The sequence below is a fragment of the Tachypleus tridentatus genome, unplaced genomic scaffold (assembly GCF_004210375.1).
Source record: "Tachypleus tridentatus isolate NWPU-2018 unplaced genomic scaffold, ASM421037v1 Hic_cluster_2, whole genome shotgun sequence".
In the NCBI taxonomy this organism is placed as follows: Eukaryota; Metazoa; Arthropoda; class Merostomata; order Xiphosura; family Limulidae; genus Tachypleus; species Tachypleus tridentatus.
The window spans coordinates 25,621,533-25,641,381 of NW_027467782.1; the positions used below are offsets into that span (position 1 = coordinate 25,621,533).

The 19,849-nt window shown below is 32.2% G+C and overlaps 2 protein-coding genes and 1 long non-coding RNA gene across 4 annotated transcripts in view; all 3 read left to right on the top strand.

The window, feature by feature from the left end:
• Positions 1-2,053: 2,053 nt before the first annotated feature.
• Positions 2,054-4,620, top strand: LOC143242237 (uncharacterized). The gene is made up of 4 exons (XM_076485606.1): positions 2,054-2,141; positions 2,326-2,487; positions 3,936-4,053; positions 4,473-4,620. The coding sequence occupies exons 2-4, from the start codon at positions 2,397-2,399 to the stop codon at positions 4,618-4,620; spliced, it is 357 nt and encodes a 118-aa protein (XP_076341721.1). The 5' UTR covers positions 2,054-2,141; positions 2,326-2,396.
• Position 4,621: 1 nt separating this feature from the next.
• On the top strand, positions 4,622-6,919 carry LOC143242238 (uncharacterized). Its single transcript, XM_076485607.1, has 2 exons — positions 4,622-4,906; positions 6,542-6,919. The coding sequence occupies exons 1-2, from the start codon at positions 4,646-4,648 to the stop codon at positions 6,917-6,919; spliced, it is 639 nt and encodes a 212-aa protein (XP_076341722.1). The 5' UTR covers positions 4,622-4,645.
• Positions 6,920-17,243: 10,324 nt separating this feature from the next.
• The window catches only part of LOC143242912 (uncharacterized), a 99,682-nt gene continuing 97,076 nt past the window's right edge, over positions 17,244-19,849 (top strand). Inside the window, exon 1 of one of the 2 annotated variants that reach the window (XR_013023442.1) lies at positions 17,244-17,767. This is a non-coding gene — a long non-coding RNA (uncharacterized LOC143242912). Of the gene's footprint in view, positions 17,768-19,251; positions 19,295-19,849 lie in introns of those variants that run through there. The other variant, XR_013023439.1, reaches the window with a different exon arrangement.

A 19,849-nucleotide genomic window follows, 5' to 3' on the forward strand; every position in this document is an offset into this window, starting at 1 on the left:
GTTTTGAGTTTCGGGCTTGTTTCTCTGACGTAAAATACGTGGAAGTTGCCATAAAGTATTTTATAAATGACATTAGTATTGTATTTGCTTTATTTTTCACAAGAATTTAAGTATTTTGTTTATTGCATTTGGGGTTATTGACTGGGTGAGTATCGTGCTGTTGACTGAGGTTTCTCTATATCACCGTATCTCAAATCTCCTTCCTAATCGCTTTATAACCTAAAAACGTCGAATTATATATGAGTTCTGTGATAAAAAGTTTTAAATTACCCATTGTAGAATGTCTGCAAAATTTATTAGCTTCAAGTGGGTTCCTCAGAAATATAAATGCATGAAATAGATTATGACAACAATGTTAAAACTACTCACAATGAATTATTACATTAGAGATAACATGAAATCAGTTTTTCTTAATTTTCATGAGAGGAAGTGTCGATGTTGAAGTGTGGTATGAATAAGTATTGGTAAACATATCGACATATAATTACTATAAATGTTACCATCAATACTACACATTTTAAAGATAAACCTCACGACCCTTTGTTCGTCCATATACTGATCCATCTAATCAGGACTCCAGTAATGGGTGATATTGCCCAACTCCAAGGTGCAGATGTTGATATTGACAGCTATAATATACTCTTGGAAGATGCATCACATTCCATTAGTTGATGCTGAAGATGCCCTGAAATAACTCAGTGATATTATCGGTACTCCTGTAATAAACATACAGTATTAGTCAGAGGCTGCCACTGATGTTCATAGCAATAATACTTTATAGTTTATAGGGATTAGTAAGCCATACCAAAACAGTTTTGAATATGTAACCTGGCATATAATGTGACTTAATCTGATATAAAGTTACGGCAGAACAGAATTTATCAGAACAACTTCATGACATAGCTTAACATTTCGTAAATGGTGTAATGTAACCGAAAATTGGTTGCTTTTGGGAAAGGTATGTAACAGACCTTTTCAACGTAAATTTTTATATGCTCAAATCATGAAAATATATTCAAATGAGAATTTAAAATATTGGAAACAAAGATATTCATTGTACTTAAGAGCATCGAAAAATAATTTTGGTTTGCCAGAACAATTCGGAAAAAGACCTGCAAAAAGTCGTACGAACACAAATGTCAGAGATAAAAAACCGCTGAAGTGTCCCAGGCGACGGTACGTAAAAAAATATCCCAGTTTTCTAACCGCTGAGTAATTAGATAGATATGCACACACAGATGTACCAGTCACGTGACTGATGTAGTAATTATAGATTTCTATGTGACCAAAGACAAGATGGATTATGGAAAACCTGTAGAGAGAAGTAATGAGGCTCCAAAGTTATTTTGATATAATGAACTCAACTTATGAATGTTGAATCAAAATCTTATGAACTGTAAAGATACAAATCATATCTACGAAGTTTTTAAGAACGTATTTTGAATAAACAATACTTTAAATTTACAGTGAAAGGTGTTATATCGCAATATTATTTATCTTGATAAATCCACAAAATATTAAGTATTTGCTTTTATTTTAACTTCATATGAAAAATTTTCTCGGAATGCATATCACGCATTTTCTGCATTACACGGATATTATTTGATATTTTGTTGTTTGCAAGACACAATCATATACTGATACATTTTACCAACGTAATATTCCCAAAAGAACCTGTATTTTCATACCTGATATTAACATAAACAGTGACAACGGTTTCACGTTTAACTGTGACAAATAAGAATTTTGCAAGGGAAACACCAACGGAAATCTAATGTATCAATAAAAAAAAGATCGTGTGTAATTTTATAAATTTCCAAGTTTGTGTGATTGGTTTCATAAGTGAACTCCATTATGAAGTACATAAAGAAACAAAAGTCTACTGTTAAGAAACTGTTTTGAAGCACGACACGTTTTATTTTTCTCACGAAAAGTAACATTTATGTTGTTATTTTACAGAGTGAGTCATAATTAATATTATAACTAGTGCGTCGTGCTCATTGTGAAAAAACCTTAAAATTCCAACGGTGACACAAAAGGTGCTTACAAAAATATTAACTCTCTGTTGTTTTCCCCAGTGTATGTTCCAGCCGAGAATCTCAACTGTACTCGAGGATACCAAAGAGATGTTTACAGGTGTTGTAAGTATATATGATACTCAATTACTTTAAACTGTTCACATTAAACACAAATAGATGAAAGACTTTTAAAAATATGGAATTTTGGTTAAACAAATACGTTTTTTGATACTAAAGACGTTGTTAGAACGATAAAAATTAACACTGGGTAAATAAATGTTTAGCTATGTACTTTTAACGCTTTTAGATCCATGTCCTCCTGGTCACTATGACAATGGATTCCAAACTCACTGCCTGCCGTGTCCAGGAGGAACTTACATGACATCATTTGCTGCTGACGCCTGTATACCTTGTCCTGGAGATAAAATTACTGATGAAGAAGGAGCTGATAATAAAGATCTTTGTAGAAGTAATGGAACAAAAGGGTTTTAAAGTTTTCTTTTATTGTTTCCTTAACATTTTAAAGATGTTTATTTTTGTTCAGGCAGATTGTTATAATACGATACTTCTTCATAACTTTCATGGTTTTTAATGCATTAAAAAGCTTTGCTTTTACTGAGAAATCATACTACTCTTTTTAAAGATGAGCTCAAACATTTACGACAAATAGTATTGAATAGCTGTCTTACCTCCAGTGTATCATTTCAAAATTAGGAACGGCTAGCGCTGAAAGCCCTCGTTCAGCTATCCGCGAAATTGAAAAACAAATATTACGGTGTCTCGATAGCACATCTGTGTGCGTCACATTATTACTAAAAAGACGTAAAGATATTTAACTAAAACAGTGTATGTCCCAAAACATAATTTATATCTATGTTTAATATGTTTATTTTGTGTACATAATGTCGTTTTTGTAATAAAAGAAAGTAATTTGTCCAAATACAAAACAAATGTCTTAATATAAGATTATAATAACATTGGATTATCAAAACGTTAGCACCGTCTCGTAAGTTCTGAACAAAACTATTAGAAAGAATTGTTACAAAGTAAGCGAAAAACTTCATGAGCATTGACGTACGACGTTCAGTGTTTGTGGTCAAAATGGTATCGTTCTTTATCTGGGAAATTTACAGTAAAGACAAATTTGTAAAAATTACAATTGTTAATAGTGTTATAAAAACGCAGAAACTACCATTCAGTGGATACGATTCGATAGCAAAATATAATTGTGTACCATAATAAGTGAAGAAGCTAATTATAAAACTTAATTCAGTAAATGAATAGCGATTAAACAAACTGGCTTTATTAAGTAGTCAATGGAAAGACGGTTTGTTTAATTTGTGTTATATATTCTTACAAGTTAAGTGAATCGAAGTTGATTTTACTCACTGTGTTATACTGAGTTGTATAATATGTACATTATCGTAAAGAAAATGTCTAGATTTTTCTTATATAGTCTGATCACGTGTGTTTGGAATGGAAAGTCAGTAGGTTTCGTGATATATCGTCTCACAATGTAAATATGTTGGAAAACCTAATTGATTTCCCGTTATATAACTATATAGTTGTTGTTATTACACAACTGTACTATTTGTCTACTAGTAAGGAGCTCAAATAATACAACAGGCGTCATTTTTCTTTGCTAATTATCTGTTTAATGTGTAAAGATAAAATGTATATATACAGTTGTCAAATTGTAAAGGTTGTTATCAATGTTTAATATGAAAATATATTATACATGTAAGAAATATCATATTTATTTAATTGAAATTTTTAATATGTTAAATCAAGTTTATATTTGAGTTTAAAGAATTATACACTTCCCTATTATTATGAAGTTACATTTGAAGTATTCTTTCTGTTTTATGTAATCGATACAATGTGTAAAACTGTTTTAAAACAACTCTCTCTCTTAAGATCCAACTGATATGGTTCTCAAGGTTACTTTCCCCTGGGCGACCAAACCTACAGTTGTAAGGTATCCTTGGTGGATGGAAGAGCTGACACTAATTTCGATTTGTCTTATTGCTCTGTGGTAAGTTACAAGTTATCTTCCAGTTCTTGCTAATTAAAGTATGTGGAACAGGGGTGAGAGAGCATCTGACCTCAATACCCAATTATCTTTTAATTGAATAGTATGGTTGGATATTTGAAAATGTCAAGTGTTTTCAGTGCCCCTTTGGTAGTTAATTTGTGAAAACACAAATGTGAACCTTGTAAAGCTGAATATGTTTAATTAACCTTACAAATGAGGTCAAAATAACTTTTCAATTGTAGTTAACATTTCTACATGGTGGTTTATCAAGTGTTTTTGTAGATCTGTTTGCTAACGATAAAACCAACAAAAAAGACAACTATTTAGAGTTAATCTTTAATAGTATTGTTTATATAGAAAACTGAAAGAAAAAAATCGCGTTTTTATTTCTCATTTATTTTTTATTTATTATTATTTAGTGTTCTTTGTTGTTTCTGCAATGTGAATAAAAAAGCCCGGGGCAAATGGAAAGCTCTAAAAAACCGCATCCTCGGGTCTTGTGGTGTTTTTGCCTACACGAAGCTAGAAGACCAGGAGCTTGTAACTAAAAAGATCACCCCCCAGTGAATTAGACATTTTGGAAGCTGTTTCAATGATCCCTGAGTGTGAGAAGGCCCCAACAAATAAGTTCAATAAAAGAGAAACTAATGTGGTATTAAAGGAAAATCAAACAGAACCAACCATATTGCAGACAATAAATGAAAATCACTCAGTAGAAAAGAAACCAGAAAGAGCAGAAAACGTGAGCAAGCCTGCTTCAAGTCCTGATAAAACTGAATTAAAGACACGCGTTGAGACAATCGTGAATGATGAGAAACCTGAAGAGACATTAAAATCTGATTCACTGACAACGGTTCGTATACGTTTAAAATTCTTTTACTTTATAGTACTCAGTATTATACAGCACAAGTATATAACCATTAATAAATAGGATGCGCTCTTAATATTAAACTTTCACTTCGTACAAGTTAATTTATACCTACATATATATATATATTGCAAGAAGCAACTGAAATATAATGGAATTAATAGCACATTATTAATGTTAATGCAAAATTACTGTTATAAAATAATTACAACCATTCTGATACTTAATTTATGTGAATATCTGTATCTGGTTCAAAATTGAATTAATTTCTCATTCATATTACGTTTATGATTTATATTTGGTAGAGTTAAAACATTTCACTTTAATGTAATGTATACTGTGTCAAACTGTGTGATCAATATGATATGCTTGCTTACAATGAGTGTTGTTAAGACATCCACAACTACAGAAAAACATGCGTTCAGAGTCATTTGAATACATGTAATTCTTCTTCCAAAAGAGACCTATACATGTTCGATACTATTGAGGTTTGATAAGTCTGTACCCTAGTTAAACTGGTCAATTACCTCTTCTTCAATATTATTACATGTGGCAAGACAATTATCATCCATTTAGCTAAAGCCAGAACCAAACATTACAATATATGATAATGTAAGAGGTACTTCCATTGCTATTATGACATCTGGAAAACATAAAGGTCTGATTGTCGGTTCATGATTTTCATTACCACACATACTTCCACTACTGATATTAAAGTGAGTTATTTTGTGTCTTACTATAACTAAAATTTACCTTTCGTTGTTAATATTACCAAACTTTATGAGTTTTAACCGTACATACACTGAAATGACGTTCTGTTGAAGCTGCGAACATCTGATTCTGTTTTTAACAGTTATCACATAATTGCTGCGAATCGTTAGATCACGGTAACTTCTTAAAATGTGGATTTTATTATTCTTAGTTTAGTACCAGTGTATTTGTACCATTTTGTAACAAGTGATTCCACCATATCTTGTTAATAACACCTTGATACATTTTACAACAGTTTGTTTTTTATCGTCAGCCAAATTTCACTGGTCTGACAGACATTTAGTGAAATATCCAATTGTCTTCTTTTGGACTAAGTTTATTGAATATTTTAAAGTACTATAAACTGCGTGATTTACTTCAGTGTTACAACTATGATAAGACAGTTTGAAAACTCTTTCTCTTTATAGTCATTTGTAGTTCAGATTACATAACTTTTCATGTTTAATTTATATAACAATGAAATGAGGAGAACAACTAACATTTATTTATAACAGTAGTTTTATCTTGTTTTAACAAGTTAGTATTTGTGAACTTACAAAACATAAATGTTAAACATTATTTAAAGCTCTTGTTTGCTCTATATTACCTTCCTCACTATTTGGGACAATGCTTGAGATATATTTCGAGTTTCGAGAAAACGTTTATCAGATATCTTAACCCAATTTCATAACATACAATTTTCATATAAACACTTATTTGGTTTTATTCATATTATAGTAAAATGATTGTTACATAAAGAATAAATTATATATTTTAAAAAATGTTTATTAACTGATTATTGTTATTAAAACAGTTTTTTTTTTTCCGATTGATGAGTGTTCCCTCACTAATTATGATTTACATCTTCAGGCAGAAACACCAGCTTCAAAAGAAATGAGAGACGTTGATTGGATCCAGAGGGAGCTGTCAAGCAACATCAGGCCTCCCTCAACTAGACTTTTCCATAATGTTGATGAAATTATTACTGTAAGACTTGGCAGTAAGCCAGAATATCATCAGAGAAACGTTTTTATTGTTATTGAAAATAGTGAAAACCGAAACAAATTTGTTATTGGTAGAGCTCCAAAATCAACACCTACGTGTCAATTGAAACGTTGCAAAAGCGAACATAAACTTATTGTACAGAAACCTAAAAAAAGAATAATCAAATTAAACACGTTGACAGCCCTCACAAGATTGTTTTCACAAGAGATCCGAAACTGGAACCAAAATCCAAAAATTAAATAACCCATGAGTTGCATACAAGCATACCATATTAAAAAGAATTACTTTACCTTATCTCATAAGTTACTATTTTTTACATTTTACTCACTGATATAAATAATAAATAAAACATACTCATGAAAAACAAAAAATATGATATTCGCCTGGGTCTTCTCTTTTTTGCTGTCAACTGTCATGAAACTTAAGCTCACTTTTTGATGTACTAAAGGTATTGATACAATCAATAATGCTTTAATGTAATTAAATGATACATCTGGGAACGGAGAATAATAATACACAGAAAACACTGTCCTATAAATGTGATAATTTTCTGGCTTTTTAACTATGTGATAATTTCCTTAAAGAAATTAAGCTAAGCTCTCCCAATGTAATTAGTAATTTCCATCAGAAGAAATTTGAAACCAAATGATAAAATAGACAAAGCTGCATAAGGAAAACAACAAACCAGATCGCTTGATACTTTAGTTTTCTATTGGGTATAAATAATATAGTGTAAAACACTAAAGATAACTATTAGCATTTGTGAAAGATGGAATTGCAGGACGTTGGTCTGATTACCTAGTTAATGGTTTGCAGACGAATAACAAATAGAACTTTATCACTGTGTTAAATTTTGTGTTAATTGAACAAGAAACGTGGAGACGTATAAGAAACAGACACATACAGACATTTATTTATATAGATTCAATGACAGTGAACATTTTAAAAATTCAACTAAAGCCCAGTAAAGTATGGCTGAAAACTCAATTGTCGAAAACAATAGGTCGTAATGAAACTCCTTCTTTACAAATATTAGGTAAAATTCAAATTGTGCTTATAATTAAGAATGTCATCTTTATTAATTTCAATGAATATATTGGCAGTTTTGTTCACTTTTATTAATAGCGTTACTATGCAGTTCCTCTGCCTTTACTTTTAACGAAAGTTAAATGTTTATAAAAATTGGATAGCTCACACATCTATCTTGTTTGATATATTAGAATAAATACTGTATTTCTTTTCATGTTAAAAACTGCTGAATTTATAACGACTTATATCCGTACATTAATTTAACTTGAAAACTAAGTCGACCACAGATATAAAACAATAAATGTGTATTCGTAACATTTTTTTTTTTAAAGATTCGATGGTCTGAAAAGGACCTTTAATTGTAACTCAGTAACTAGGAAAAATCATTATCACCTTGTACAGATCCTCTTGGACCTGTAAAACAGAAAAAGAACATTTTATATTTGAACGATTTTAGGCCCTGTTTATACACCCCCCTTTCAGCTTGTAAGTCCCATTTTACTTTTAAAAGATGCTGTCATATAGTAATCATAAGGTGACGTGTTATACTTACCGTCAAAATCATGGACCGCTTAGTGATAAATTTCATAGCTTCCTTTATTAGTGTCAAAATCTAATGTTTGTAAAATATCTGTAACATCCCTAAACTGAAGAACATACAAATCATTTGGTTCTATGAACGTAAATTTTACAGCCGTCATTTTTCCACACCAATGATTCTCTGATAATCATTGTTTTTATTGGTTTTTCAAGATTTTGAAATAATATCTGTATTGATAAGACCTGAGATGGTATAGTTTGACTTTTATCTATAATTTATACCTCTTATATCAGCCCACCGATTTGAAAAATGCACAGGGTGACACGAAACAGTTTTTTCAGGAAGATGTAGATAACACACTATCTATCCTCTGGTGTCACTTCATAGAACTTACATTCACTATCAAATTCTTCTTCTTCATCTGAATTCGGTCCATGTTTTGGACCAGAGAGAGACAGATTTAGTGAAGACCTCTTCCTCCTTCTCTGGAACTGTTATTTTATCTGCACTGCTTCTAAATCTTGAGTAATTAATTAGCATTGTTACTTTTTTGTTGTATTACTTACAGTATATTAAATTTCGTCTATTGTCTGCAGTTTTAATTAACATAACATTTTCATGGAGTAATATTAATTCATATGGTTTTATAGCTTCTCTTTTTTATGATCCAACTGGCAGTCATATACAAACAAACGCATAATACTATTTTTTCATACAACACTTTTAAAATAGAGCTACGTTTGTATCTATGACTCTTTTAGCCTAGCACTGTACTGAATTTTAAGTTTTGTATTTGTGACGTTCAGAGTGGAAAGGTACTTAGGGCTAAGTTCATCATGTATTATGTAACTCTTTAGTTTGCTTACCAGTTCATTTGTATTGATATGTTTTTATAATATTGAAGCAAGTTATCCAGGGGTCTGTTTAATAGAATTGGCATGTTTCAATAGTTGTGAAGAAATATTTAGTTTGTTGATCGTGGAACTGCAAATGCTTTTGTTAAAATACAATGCTGTAGTTGCTGTAGTTTGTTGGTGTGTGTTTTTGACATATTTATCCACGTTATACAAACATATTCTTCGGCTGGTTTTATGTATGTTCTGTTAAGCTTTAATATGTTTCCTATTGAAACTTCTTGTTTGATCATTCAAATTCCTAATGTAACTCGCTATTTTCCAAATTCTGGTTTTTCTGCTATTAATGTGTGCTATCTAGTTTAATTTTGAGTCAAAATAATCCCTAAGAATTTTGCTGATATTGTTACCTGTAAGAGTCATGTCTAGATGTAACTGTAATATTAATTTGGTTTCCTTTCTTACAATTTTGTAAATAATATGGCTTGTATTTTGTACGTATTTATTGTAATTCTCCACTTCTGCAGTGAAAATTCTAGATTGTTTAGTAATGGTGGTTTGTTGTTGTTATTGGTTTGTCGGCACTCTTCCAGCTTTCAAAATCACCTGTCAACTGTGAGAGAAAAGTGTAGTTTGGGTCTTTGAGAGGCTTTTTGCTGACACGCCCCCTATCAAAACGCTCCTAGTAATACAACTCATACTAATATTATATCTTTGTTAACATGAAGATAACCAAAGAATGTCGAAATGTTGTTTTCTGCTTTATTAGTAAAGTGTTAATACCCACACCAGCTGTCCTGAAACACGTTTTACTTCAAGTAGGTTTCTCGTCATCACGAATTAAACCTTCTGATACTGCCTTCTGGTAACAGTTTATGAAACAATGACTCACATGACCTGCTAGACTCCCTGATGTATAAGTTTCGACAAGTTAATGACTTAAGTGGTTAGAGAAAAGTTTTTTACTTCATTACGTAATAAACAAGGATATGTTTGACTTGATATGAACGTCAGGCAGATTGGTATTAAGGATAAAAAGAAAAGATACTTTATAAGCGCAAAACACTATTACACAGAATTTCATATCAGTCAATGTTTACAAATACATATATTTGAACATTTTCTAAAGTTTGACACAGGAAGTTTATATCTACTTTTCAACTTTCAAAATTATAGACAGTAAATGTAAAACTAAATTTCAAGATTAACAAATCTGTAGCAGACAAAGGCAGAAATAAATTGATTTTTTAATACATAATTAAACCGAACGTGACATAATTTTAACAGGTAATACAAAAAGCAACTAAAGATATAATATGTAAATGAAGTTCAGAACTGGGATTATTTTGATGAAATTAGAATATAATATTAATTAAACTTTAACCTTTGAGATGACCTCATGAGTGTTACTGGAGTTGTTTGTTGATTTGTAGTTAAACACAAAGCTACAAAGTGGGATATCCGCGCTGTGTCCATCAATCTTATATTAAGTGTCCGAAAACATGCTGCTGAGTTACTAGGTGGCTAATTGAAGAAACAGTGAAAGGAAATCAAGAAGAAATAAAATAAAAATAGTAGAACGAGGCAGAAAATTAAAATATTATAGAAAAAAGTAAAATAGAAATAGTAAATTATATTAATGAGCAAGAAAAGTCAAATATCGGGAAGAGAAAAGTGTTTCAAAATTAACAGGTTTAATACTAATATTGTGTTACAAGTGTAATTGTAATCATTTTTTGACAGCTTTTGAAAGTCGAACACGACATAAAATATGTCGGTATGTATGGACATATTTTGGGGTTTGATTCAGCTAGAACAGTTATACTGAAACCATATCTTACAGTTACAAAGCCACAGTAGTGCTATAACAACAGAACTTTAAAACATTAATTCTAGCAATAAAAATCTGAGGAACGCATATATCTAGTTGTAAAATAAGATGAATACTTTAAAAGACGCGTTCAGAAATGGTTCCAGTATTTAATTCCATCTTGATATGTATTGATTTATTCATTCAACTTTCAGGCCCGGCATGGCCAAGTGTGTTAAGACGAATAGTGGTATTGACCATCATATTATAACACCCCCCACGGCTGAAAGAGCGAGTTGTTAGATGTGACTGAGATTCGAACCCGCGACCCTCAGCTCACGAGTCGAGTGCCTTAACTACCTGGCTGTCATTTGGAGGGAAGGAAAACAAAAAAATTCAGAGAAGTGTGTGGATGATAAAAAGGTTATCGTGATTCATTGACAACACGTAGGTAAATAGGGAGAAAAGAATCAGCTTATGCTACCCGAGAGAACAGATGAGGGACACAACTGGCAGAACAGGCGATATAAAGGGGTTAGCAGTTATAACGTTTTGCCTTGCATATATACTAGGTGTAAAAATAGAGGCAGAGAAAAGCTTATCATAGGAAATGAGTGTAGAAGCAGTTACAATGGTAGATGTATAACAACTAAAATTGATGACTTCAGGAAAGTGCATGGTTGGAATAGAGAAATTTGATACGAGACAACTGAAAAATGGTTTTCATGACACAAAATCTTTGAAATATAGGGTTACAGGCTATTTAATCGGAATAGAGTACAAAAGAGGGGGAGGGGTGGCATTATATGTAATATCTGATTTAGATCCTGTAGAGATTGAGGATATCAAAGACAATACCAAGGAGATTGAATAAATCAGGATTTTATAAATCATTGTAAAGCGAAAAAAACTTAGCGAGAATCTGTTATAGACCATTAAATGATACTTGAGAAATTAGTGAGAAACTTTCATTGAAATTAAGATTTCAACTGCGAACTCTACAACATGGTTTTGTTAAAATATACATATTTATATATAAATATATTAAATATTCGGAAATTCTCTTGAAAATAAGTAGCTAATTAAATATTGATATGTATCAAATTTATGATATTTGCTAACAAGATTGATAAAAACATTTTTCTGTCCCAACACCAATATATTTTGTTTGTTTATTTGTTTTGAATTAAGCCCAAAGCTACACAATGAACTATCTGTGCTCTGCTAACTAGAGGTATCAAAACCCGGTTTTTAGCGTTGTAATTCCGCAGACATACCGCTGAGCCACTGGAGAGCGTAATTATAAGAATTGTGATACTTTTATATAATTTGTTTCCTCACGTAAAGTGTTAACCATCTTTGATCTGTAACTACAGGAAAGGCAGTTATTTAACAGTACTCACCGCCAACTCTTTAGCTACTCTAATCGAATAGAAATATTTGGTAACTTTTATAACGCATACAGGGCACGTTTTTGTGATAAATGAGAGCTAACATAAAAAGAATGTGGTTTGTGTAATCAGTTCGATGTTTCACAAACATCAATGAAAGCAGGTCAGGTGGACCCGCAAGAACAAAGATTAGGAAATTATTACACGGATTTCGTCATATAAATTAATTAGAAGTGTGCAGTTTGTAGTAGTGATGTATATTAGATAATGTACATTTCCTATCCCTCCGGGACCTGGCATGGCCTAGAGCGTTAACACGTGCGATTCGTAATCTGAGGGTCGCGGGTTTGCGCCCGAGTCGAGCCAAAACACGCTCGCCCTCCCAGCCGTGGGGGCGTTATAATGTGACGGTCAATCCCACTATTCGTTGGTAAAAGAGTTGGCGGTGGGTGGTGATGACTAGCTGCCTTCCCTCTAGTCTTACACTGCTAAATTAGGGACGGCTAGCACAGATAGTCCTCGTACAGTTTATCTCGAAATTCAAGACAAACCAAACCAATAGTTCTAAATTGGGGATGATGGCAGAAAGCATTTGTACCTTTGTTAAAAATATATATTCCCTAATGCATTGTTACGCGAAAATTCTGAAATGGGTGAACAATGTTAATGAAAGTAAGTAAATAAAAAATAGTAAATTATGTATTCTATCTTATTAATGTTAAGAATAAATAACAAATCTCTTCAGCTGTATAAGAATCTATATAAATTCGCTGGATCTAAAATTAACTTTCCCTCTTAAACCTCTTTCTTACTGTATCTTGCAGTTGTTAGCTCCACTGAAAAGTATTGCTATTTTACAAACACTTATTCACTTGATGTGAGTTCTCCTTTAGGGCTCTACGGCTAGTGAGTACATAATATAAATACAGAAATTCTAATTTATAATTTCCGTCTAACTGAAGTGGATTTTATGGAATTATACGATTAATCGCTGTAAAGTGGGCTGTAGTTATCTTTCGGGATGGGAGAGAGCGTCGTTGGTCGTTTCGTCACATATAAAATTGTAGACTGACAATTTATGATCCGAACATTAGCCCGGCATGACCAGATGGATTGAGGCGTGCGATTCGTAATCTGAGGGACGCGGGCTGGTATCCCCGTCGCGCCAAACATGCTCGCCCCTTTTAGCCGTGGGGCGTTATAATGTGACGGTCAATCCCACTATTCATTGATAAAAGAATAGCCCAAGAGTTGGCGATGAGTGATGATAACTAGCTGTCTTCCCTCTGGTCTTACACTGCTAAATTAGGGACGGCTAGCGCAGAGATCCCTCGAAAAGCTTTACGCGAAATTCAAAACAAACATCCAAATATTATTGTTTCAGTCTGTTGGTAATACATAATTACATTAATTTGAAAGGTTAATTGCTAAACAGAAATGGTCTGGGGGCGAATTTTCTAATTTGAAATTTAGAAGAAAAAAATCACTGGTTATTTCCTAATGTTGAAACATGGCGATTGTTGGAGCATTAATATTAGCTCTTCTTTTCTTGAATGACGAAATAATATATTTCTGAGACGTTTTTAGGTTTTATTGTGTAACTTCTAGTTCACGATTTAGTTTTCACATATTTTATTCTTCGCACGCAGTTTTCTGTAATTTAATGTATTCACAGTTGCTACGGAATTTTTGCTCAATTTCAGAATGTGCAAGTTTTTTTCATGATTAACTGGAGTGTCACTACATTAGTTAACTGGACTACTTTCTATCTATGGCATTTTGGTAAGGTAACTGTTATTTGTTTTAATAAACAAAAAAATAACAAAGCTGCTGACAATTTGACAACTGGGAGGTTAGACATCATCACAGTATAGCAGAATCATCAAAAATTGTTTGTTCTCAAAGATGGTAAAAGAAATCTCACTCATGAAAGGGAATATTGAACTTACGGTAATGAACTCTCTTGGATACCGATTTTGCAATGTAAAACGGTGTTCTGTACATCGCTGGAGGCGGTTCGACGAGAAGAAATAAAACACTTCTTTTAAATGCGCCTCCGGTGGGTCAGCGGCATGTCTGCAGACTTACAACGCTAAAACCCGGGTTTCGATACCCGTGGTGGGCAGAGCACAGATATCCTATTGTGTAGCTTTGTGCTTATTACAAAACAAAATCTTTTAAATGCGACTGATATTGAGGAAAGTGGTAGATGCTCTTCGAGCGATAGAAAACCTTGAGTGTTCTAGAATATTGTCAAATTCAAGATGTACCAAACTGTCTGTTCAAAAATAACTAAAAAGACACCTAATGTCCAGTATATGACAATAGAATCTAAAGAAAATATACTTTGCTGTAGCTTGGTGCTGAGTTTTGTGATACAAAGCGCGATATGATGACGTTCAAAGGGTATCAAGGAGAAGAGCAACTCCTGGTGAAGGGTGGGGCAGGTGAAAGCTGTCTCTCAAGTGGTTTGATGACTTTTTTTTGTCACTGTTTTACACGTACTGGACGTGGTAAACATGAATCCAGAACAAGTTGAATTTTTCTACGTGGTATTCTTGAAATTATTACACTTCTTTCACGGACGTGATCCTCTCAATGTATGAAGAACTCTGGGTTTCAGGATATTTTTCAACATTCGTCAGCGATTAAAAAAATGTGTAGCGGTTTCCTCAGTGTTCTTCACTCGTGTGAATAAATCGAAATTATTTACTAAAATTATTTGAAATAAGAGTCGGATTTAAAAGTAATACAAAATCTTAACACTCCGTTATACAAAACGTCAAACTGACATAATATCTCGCGCCCGAGTCGCGCCAAACATGCTCGCCCTCCCAGCCGTGGGGGCGTTATAATGTTACGGTCAATCCCACTTTTCGTTGGTGAAAAAGTAGCCCAAGAGTTGGCGGTGGGTGGTGATGACTAGCTGCCTTCCCTCTAGTCTTACACTGCTAAATTAGAGACGGCTAGCACAGATAGCCCTCGAGTAGCTTTGTGCGAAATTCCAAAAACAAACAAACAGACATAATATCACGTAATGTTTCACCAAGTTAACTTATAAAGATGTTGTGACAATAATTTTACTCAGCGTATCCGATAATAAGGAATTCTTTTAAAAAACAACCCTTATGTTGCACAAATTATTTGTAATTATGCCAAACAAAATCAAATTATATAAAGATTAATAATATTTCATAAATAGTGAGAAATAAGAAACAAGACATTTATTAATAACAAAATATTTAATTTCTCGCAGAACTTACTCGCTTCGCTTCTTCTTTGTGGGTATTTGGGTATGTTTAATTTTTAAATACCCAGGACGGTCAGGTGCACAGGACCTCTTCCTCCATTCCTAGTTTTCATGTCGGCTACTTGTAGGAATTTGTTGTTGTTGTAGATTTTGGGCCAGAGTATTCCACAATACTCCAACCTTTTTCAGGGCAATGTCCATGTCTTGTGTTGCCCTTTTTTTCTTCCTTTATCCACTTTTTTTACTTCTATTCCATTTTTATTTATATTTCTACTCGTTTTTTTCACTTATATATATATATATATATTTCCCTTTTTTCATATATATTTAAAGGAAAAATTAAAATAATAAAGAAAAAGAAGAAAGGAAAGAAGAGAAAAAAATAATAAATAAAAAGCATAAAAAATAAAACTAGTTTTAAGCGTCTAGTGTATGGAAGCCAGCTTGATTTATATTTCTTAAATATATATTTATAGGAGAGAGGTACTTAGGACTATGTTCATCATGTACGTAGTATCTGTCGAGATCACACATTAAAACATTTTTATGCCAATTTTTATTAAAATAGTTTAGTGCATGATGCAAGAGTCTTTCACATATTGGCTCAACGTTTGCATACTTGTGCATGAAGTACTTGTGCGTGGTACTTTATAGGCTGAACTTGAGATTGAATTTTGTATTTTTGTACTTTCTGTAATTGTTTTGTTATGATTATCCAGGCAGGAGATGTGTATTCTATTATAGGTCTAATGTATGTTTTGTAAATGTTTATTATATTATCAGGTAATGTACCTTGATTTTTACCTGAAAGACTTCCATAATTTGCTCTTTTCCAGATTCTGATCAGGATATTGTTTGTGTGCTGTATCCACGTTAATTTGGTATCATAAGTTAATCCTAAAAATTTAGCAGAAGTAGCAGTCTGTAAGTGATCCATTCATGTATAACTTTGGTGGATCTTTTAATTCTTTTTTTCAGTTTATTTAATCTGCTGAATAATATTACTTGGGTTGTTGGAATATTTATTTTTATTCCATATGTGTGGCAGAATTATTCAAAATTATTCAGGACTGGTTGGAGGTTTGTTGCTGCTATTGAAGAAGTGGGGGCACTTTTCCATACCGCTACACATCGTCAGCAAATTGTGATGCAAAACATAAATTTAGGTCCGATAGAGGCATATTATTCACATACATGATAAATAATATAGGGCTAACTACCTTTCCCTGTGGGACTCCTGCCTCAAATAAAAACGGCCGTGAATGGGACCCACCCGCTAATTTTACACAAACTTCCATGTAAAGTAGATAGCCAGCGAATAATTAATTCCCTAGGGTAAATCCATTTTCGTTAGCTGCTGGCGTAATCCGTTATGCCAGACCGTGTCAAATGCTTTCTCAATGTCAAGAAAGCAAGCTACAGTACATTCGTTTTTGTTAAAACTGTCTGTAATTGGTTCTGTTAATCTGATCAGGTGGTCTGTAGTTTGTCTTATTTTCTAAATCCGTTTTGAATTTCGGGTAATTTTGAACTTACTTCTAAGTAGATAGATAGTCAGTTACTAATTATTCTTTCTAAAATTTTGCCGATGCAACTGGTTAGGATAATTGGGCGGTAATTATTTGGTTTCTTTGCTTCTTTCTGGAACATTAATATTACTGCTTCATTCGAAGAAACAGAGATATATCCGGCTAATAATGATAAATTGAATAAGGCTGTTAGGTGTTCATATAATTTCTGAGTACCATGTTTTACAACAGCTTGTATACCATCTTCTCCAGGAGATTTGTTTTTTGTGTCTTTGATAGCTGTTAGTATTTCCGTTACTGTTATATCTTTTATTAAACTAGCTCGATAGACCAGAAGGTTTGCTTTTGAATTTCGCGCAAAGCTACACGAGGACTATCTGCACTAGCCATCCCTATTTCAGCAGTGTAAGACAAGAGAGAAGACAGCTAGTCATCACCATCCACCATAAAATGTTGGGCTACTCTTTTACCAACGAATAATGGGTTTGATCGTCTTTTTATAACGTCCCTACGGCTGAAAGGGCGAGCATGTTTGGTGTGATAGGGATTCAAACCGGCGACCTTCAGATTGCAAGTCGATCACCTGAACCTCCTGGCCATACCAGAGGGAGGGTGACTTAACAACGTCACTCACCCTCAACTCTGGAAATATTCTTTTATCAACATTGACCGAATATAAACTAAGAGGTAACATGAGTCTATGATGACAATCCAATAAGTAAGGTTTATATATATGTGTGATGTCGGTGTGCAATAGTTTTCGAGATGTGTTATTTGTGCCAGTGTACATGAAGTTGAGCCTGAAATTAAATGTAGCCTGTAACGACAGTTTCATATGATAAAGAAATGAATTAATTTGATATCGTTCCATTCCTGGGACATAGTTTGGACATTTAAAGAAACATAACAGATGAAATACTTCTGAAGATTAAAACATGAATTTAAAAAAAGGCAAAAGTCTTTAATAATAATATATTCAGAATTTTCATTTTATCTTTGTTACACGAACTGGGAACTTCTTATTCAAACTAAAAAAAATATGTTTAAATGCGAGATGTTAGTTAGTAATTTTGTAAATGAAATATGTGAAACAAACCTACCACACTTATAAGTTCTGCTCTAGAACATGTTACATCAGGTAATAATACTAAATACTTTAGTAAATAAGGTTTAATTTCATTTATTACAAATGAAAAAATACTTCATAATTACGCACACATCAACAAATATTTCTTCAGAAATGCTCATAAATTTTAAACAATAAAATATATACAGAAGTAAAAGTTGTAATAATTAAAATAACTGGTTTAAAATTCACATAAAGAAATATTTTGTAACAGTTTGTACTGGCATAATAAAAATGTTTTAATTTTACATGACAAGAGACAATGTGTGTAAACATCTATATAATCTAAAAATTACTGATGATTGAAATAACCACAAAATTTTTCACATGAAATGTATGTTTAAAGAAACACTTATGTCAAAAATGCTTTTAAAAAAAATCAGCCCATCTTAAAGAGAAGTAACAAAACTAAAGATCCATTACTTTAAAAAATGAGTTTTGTACTTTATAATTTTCAATCACCCTCATGAGTGATTCAAATTATTATTAAAGGATGTAAACAAGTACATAATTTAACACAAATCTGTTCAAAAACTGAAGTTGTATCCAATACATCTAGATAAATGTTCAATATTTTTTAATAATGCACACATTTATAATAGTAAGTACCAATTCATAAACTGAAGTTTACACTAAGTTCAAATAATTTTCCTTCGAGTAAATATTAATGTTTGGAGTTAATCAAATAACTTTAGTTTCTCTTCATTACAATTATATAAAGAAATTTAATCTGTTGATAATCTGACAGAATACTTAAAAAAAACAACTGATAACCAACGTATACTGAACACTGATAGTTGTCCACAAGAAGGTTGTCCACAACCTTGGTGGACAAGTCATAACTGTTCCTTCATGTAACTGAGTAGCAAAGCTCTTTGCATAAAACACAATGTTATAGGTGGAGAAAAAAAAATATTTGCTAAATATTTGCTTCCAGGCCTTTCAGCCATCAATTAGGACAATTAAGTGTGATATAAAAGAATGGAGCAAGCAACAGGCCAAAATAATCAGACCAATGCTTTGATAGACAAAAAAGATCAACCAAGAAGAAATGCTGGCAGTCAAGAATAGCTGTAATGTGAGAGGAGGTATGTTTTGGAAACAATACATGTAATTTAAACTTTAACTTTCTATTGGTTATATATAATGTATTAAATGTAACAAAGGACTATCAGCAATTTGTGAAATAGAGGATGTGGCAGATTGGCATGTCAAGTGAGCGATTTTCTAGTTTATGGCCTTGTACACAAAGATTGAAGGCTATAAACATTTCACTCTGTTCAAATAATAATTATATTATAATGAGCAGCTTATATTAAATTGTGTACTTCTAAAAGGAAGGGTCAATAAATTAAATACAAAGAGAGACTTAGAAAGTAAATTATCGATTCTATAACTGAGGAAGATTGAGAATTTTTTAAAGATACTTCCACATAAAATTAGGAACTTAAATATGGTATAATATTAACATTTTTATTTATTAATTATGTTTTGACATTAGGTTTAATGTAATACATTAATATCAAAGTAGATTAATTGGATTTTGAATGTAATTATGTAGAGAGGTTGCAACATATGCAAAACAGGTTAATGTATGGTTAGGGTTAACACCATCAGCAATTTTAAGCATCATTGAATCATTA

Bases quoted from the DNA above. Each gene is read 5' to 3' on its own strand.
- LOC143242237 (XM_076485606.1), top strand. From the start codon at position 2,397: ATGACATCATTTGCTGCTGACGCCTGTATACCTTGTCCTGGAGATAAA. The intron at 2,488-3,935 runs GTAATGGAACAA...CTCTCTCTTAAG, and splicing joins TAATAAAGATCTTTGTAGAA to ATCCAACTGATATGGTTCTC. The intron at 4,054-4,472 runs GTAAGTTACAAG...ATTATTATTTAG, and splicing joins ATTTGTCTTATTGCTCTGTG to TGTTCTTTGTTGTTTCTGCA.
- LOC143242238 (XM_076485607.1), top strand. From the start codon at position 4,646: ATGATCCCTGAGTGTGAGAAGGCCCCAACAAATAAGTTCAATAAAAGA. The intron at 4,907-6,541 runs GTTCGTATACGT...TTACATCTTCAG, and splicing joins AATCTGATTCACTGACAACG to GCAGAAACACCAGCTTCAAA.